Here is a 4,798-nt window from a genome sequence, read left to right on the forward strand (position 1 = left end):
TTTAGATGAGAAACAACATGCACTCCTCAAATATGCATTAAACTTCATGAATCCTGTTCAAGTAACTAGATTCTAATATTAAAACCTGAGGAACTAAAAAGATGGCAAAGAAAAGGGCAGAAAAAAAAAAAGGGAAGGGGGTGCAGGGGGTTGCATCCCATCTGAAATGAAAGAGTCACCAACATAGATACAGGCATTTAAATAGTCTCCAACAAATGCAACACCACCTCAGTAGCGTTCATAGGAAGATGGCCGCCCTCCACGGGCAGGCCGGTCATATGGACCTGACCTTTCCCGGTAGCCTCCTCCAGAAAACCTTGCCGGGCCTCCGCTTCCATACCTGTCACTACCTCCCCTTGGGCCACCATCCCTATCAAAACTCCTGTCTTTCCCATATCCATTATGTGGGAATCGGTCTGAACCCCCATACTGATCACCAGCAAAGCGATCCCCACCAGAAGGGTACCTGTCACTGGCATAGCGATCACGTCCCCCGTATCTGTCTTTGCTGTCAAAGCGTCCCCTGTCTCCATAGCGTCCACCATCATAGCGATCATCCATGTAGCGATCACCAAAACGATCTCCTCCAAAGCGATCCCCACGGCCACCACCAAACTTAGAACGTGAAGAGAATCGGCCGCCGCCACCACCACCAGCAGCAGCTGCAGGACAATCCCGTGCCCAATGCCCTGGGCGCCCACACTTGAAGCAGTCAGATCGTCCTCCACCCCTATCTCCACCTCTATCTCCACCCCCGTAACTGCTCCTGCTGCCAGATGAGTAGCCTCCACCATAGCCATACCCAGTATCATCACTGGCCATCTTGGGCTGGGCCTTGTTCACTGAAATGGCACGACCTCCAAGCTCACTTCCATGCATCTCTCTGATTGCATCTTCCATCGCCCGATGATCTGAAAAGGTCACAAATCCAAATCCACGAGGACGCCCTGTATCTCTTTCCAACATGATCTACAAAACACCACATACTAAGAAACTAACAGAAAGCAACGGTAAAGCTTGTATACTAAATAGCAGTCCTACAAGAAACCATTTTCCAAAACCAAAAATTACGTTGAATAATCCAAGATCAGCTGATTCCATTCCCTCATCTCCAAGCTAAAAATTTTTGTCTGGTCAACAATTGTATGCTAAAAAGCATACAGTCATTGCAGACCCTAGAGTTACATGCAAAAGATTTGAGGATCCCAACCTATACTGCTAAGCTAATATGGATGAGGCAATTCTGATACTTACCTAAAGTCAGCAGGGATGTGGCAAATCATAGCCAAAATTAACAATCAGTCTAGACAATTCAATGGAGGCCTTGAGATGCTCCAGTAAGGAGTGATCAGATTCAGTTGTAAGGAGCTAAAAGAGCTAGGGCATGCTTAAAATAAATAAATAAATAACTAAATATTCATATGAGATCAAGCCCCAGCTTTGGGCCTGGGTTTGAAAGATGAAAAATAAGCTAAATAACAATAATTCCTTTCTCATTCTGTAGATGGACCAATAATTAAAAACCAAACAAAAAACCTACACAAATATTTGCACCAAATAGTAGGGGAAATGCATATTAAGGATAACTTTGTAGAACAACAAAATGCATGCAACTTGTTTGATATTTAGCAAGAGTTCTTACTCAAAATAGCTGGATCTGCAAAACTGAAAAGGTCTGTCTTCCACCATGATACATAAAACTTTGATCTCAACTCTCCAATGAATTCATGTATATGAACTCCAATGTAATAAAAACAAAAGGGTCACACAGCACCGAACACTCAAATGTATTTCATCTCTCCAACAATATTCAAATTGCCAGTTAATCTGATCTACAAACCAAAATCAGAACTACTTTCATCAATGCGACTCTGTTGCAACCCTTTCCTCTCCCACTACGGCTGTAATGCAGTAAGACATGGACAACTGTTCCCATGAGATCCAATTGTCCCACGCAACATGATCATACGGACCAGAATGATAGAATTTTGAAGAATCAGCCGCAGAACAAGAGATCAATTAGACATTATTGCACGTGTATAACCAAATTACTTCCCTCCAACTAATAAACCTGACTGGCAAGCACTCCTGAAATTGGATTTCTAATCTCTCAAATCCATGATATCAATGCAGAAAAAACCACCATACTAAGCCTCAACACTGACTTTATGGCGACTGTTTCAACCAATGGTGCCATCATGTGGATCACCCAAGCCTTAAAGACAGAAAATTTGCAGGATTCTTTCAATATTGGGAGTGACAAAAGAATCCATTCACAAAAGTCCCATGATGAACCTTTGCCACCACAATATTTTAATCACTATTCCAACATATACACCATCTTACAGATTTACTGGAGCCAAAGAATCTGTTTCTGGTTCTCTTCCTCTTCAAACAACAGCCCTACTTAATTATATCATCTTAAATTAAACCTCTTCTTACCTAAATTGATTCATAAAAGGTTATCTGTCAAACTCTCCCATCTGTCGACAACAAAAACTAGGAACAAAACTCAGGTTCATTGCTGAAATTGTTCAATCAGCATACTAGCAAACAGCATGAAGCAACATAAGATATGCTCCACCAGCAATAAGGAAGGACGCTTGGTAAAGTGATCTGGAATTATCATAGTACAATTTATTGCCAAGTAAAACAGAGGCTGGACTGATATCATTGTAACCATGCTACTTCTGGCAGCAATAACCAATCATTCCCGATCAGACTCAGTGCAGACATTGAGCAATATTAGCTTCGTAGTTCCAGAACCCCCCTACAAAAGTTCAATCTAGTACAAAGTACATAACAAACCAGATTGCTTGTAAGGGGACAGAAAAGCAGGAACTGTAGCTGTTGCCACGAAGTAAGCCGTCAATGGCAGAAAGAAATTGCAGAAAGAAACAGTTGCCATCGATAATCATTAAAAGAAAAAAGACAAAAAGCCACTGCTTCAGACAGACTTGCATCCTTTTGTATTCAGTATCTGAACATCCCAACAACTTTGGGTATTGGGCCAACAAAGGTGACATTTCTCAAAGAAAACAAAGTTTTCAAAATGGAACTTTCCAGGTAAGCTCAGTTAACAGGTTTATCAAGCATCAGGCATCAGGCCATCAGGCATCAGGCATCAGGCATATGCTCTCTACAGTTCAAATCAACATGTCATAATTAATTAAATTTCTTTGAGAAGACTCCATAAATGATAGAGAATCAAATTCAATTCTCAACCACTAATACAGCCGCCCTGAACTGTGGAAATGGAACATTATACACAGTGTCCACAAAAAATGGCATATCATCCAGCTGCAGATTTTGTTCATCTCAACAAAACCATCTCATTGCTGCGTTTCAGTGGGATGTCGAAACTAACATGTAATTGGCATTCTACTTGAGAAAAAGGACTTTCCTCACAAGTCTGAAAAGTGAACAAAATACAGCTAAATGACATTGCCACAACAGATATGTTTAAATGGTTTCTTCAATTTATACTTTGCAATTCCCTCATTGTTGGGTCCAGACGGCGGCCTATCACGTGCTAAGACAGTGTTTAAAATAGCTTGCATCTTCTCAACATTTGCTACATCATTATGGAAAGTTGATCAACTTGTCCGAAAGCATTGAATTAGATTCAAGTTCATATGATTGAATTCCTCCTATACATTGCAAACCAAAGCTCATTTCATAAATAAGAATTCTTCCGACAATACTTCAACCATGTCAGAAACAAGCATCTAACCGTTGTTGCATCCAATGAACTCAATGCTAAACATAAACTAGCTATCATCTGTTGAAGCTGATACTTCCCGTCTTGTGAATCTCAAAAAAGAAATATCCGCATAATTTGCATCACACAAATGATCGAGCTTCTCAACTCGATGCAATCCAACTGATCAAATATTTCTCACACAATCCATCTAAGGAATCTCAAGAGATCATAACCAGAATTCCAAAAAGACAAACAAAAACAAGAAGTGTAATTAATATGATGGATGTCAAAAGAAAAAGGGAAAAAAGATAACTATAACAAACCAAGAAGACTTATGACAAAAAGTTAAAAAGTCAAAAGATGTAAAACCAAATAACTTATGCATGTATAAATGATGGGGAGATACAAATAAATGATAAGCAGCTCAACATCAACATTTTTTCAAATTTTCTATTTGGTCACGTGCTTTTCCATATTCATATATATTACTTTCGGCAATGACAACTTTCCAGCCACAAAACTTGTGCACAGGCCTCTAAAATAGCATGGCATTGAAAAAACATAACAATAAGATGTTTGAAGATGGATAGGGCATATTCACATGAATGATATTTCATTATCTTGTAGCAAAACTGCATAACATTACCCCAAGTATTTGATTCCTCATATGCTTACTAGGGTGCATCGATCCAAATATGTTCGGCACAGGAATAGCAGGTTTCTAATATGACAGTTTAATAAGTCTGTGAAAACCATACCTTCTTGGCCAACCAATAGACAGAATAGAAAGGTCATTCCAACTCATTGAGTCATGTTCATATTTCAAAGTTTGAGTACCACTACCACATCACGCAGACATCTTAATGTTTTGATACAAGTCCTTTCCCATGTCATTATTTTTAATTTGCGTCAAATAACCAAAAATAAATAAATAAATAATTATTACCATAAACAAATATGTTTAAGGTTGGTAGGATTATCCTTATATAGGCTCTATCTCCTTTCAGTTTCTTTTACAAATTGCTGCCTTAATCATTTTACATTGACCCAAATGCCAAATATCATTAAATTAAGGTCATTAGTTTAACATCAAAA

The 4,798-nt window shown here is 39.0% G+C and overlaps 1 protein-coding gene across 4 annotated transcripts in view; it reads right to left on the reverse strand.

Annotated features, from left to right (window-relative positions):
- Positions 1–4,798, reverse strand: part of LOC122081800 (glycine-rich RNA-binding protein RZ1C) — a 5,522-nt gene continuing 724 nt past the window's right edge. For 3 of the 4 annotated variants that reach the window (XM_042649093.1, XM_042649095.1, XM_042649094.1), the window contains exon 3: positions 1–969. In XM_042649093.1, coding sequence (XP_042505027.1) covers positions 229–969 — 741 coding nt within the window. In that variant the 3' untranslated portion in view covers positions 1–228. Of the gene's footprint in view, positions 970–1,642; positions 3,912–4,798 lie in introns of all 4 variants that reach the window. The other variant, XM_042649096.1, reaches the window with a different exon arrangement.

This window comes from Macadamia integrifolia, chromosome 6, assembly GCF_013358625.1.
Source record: "Macadamia integrifolia cultivar HAES 741 chromosome 6, SCU_Mint_v3, whole genome shotgun sequence".
In the NCBI taxonomy this organism is placed as follows: domain Eukaryota; kingdom Viridiplantae; phylum Streptophyta; class Magnoliopsida; order Proteales; family Proteaceae; genus Macadamia; species Macadamia integrifolia.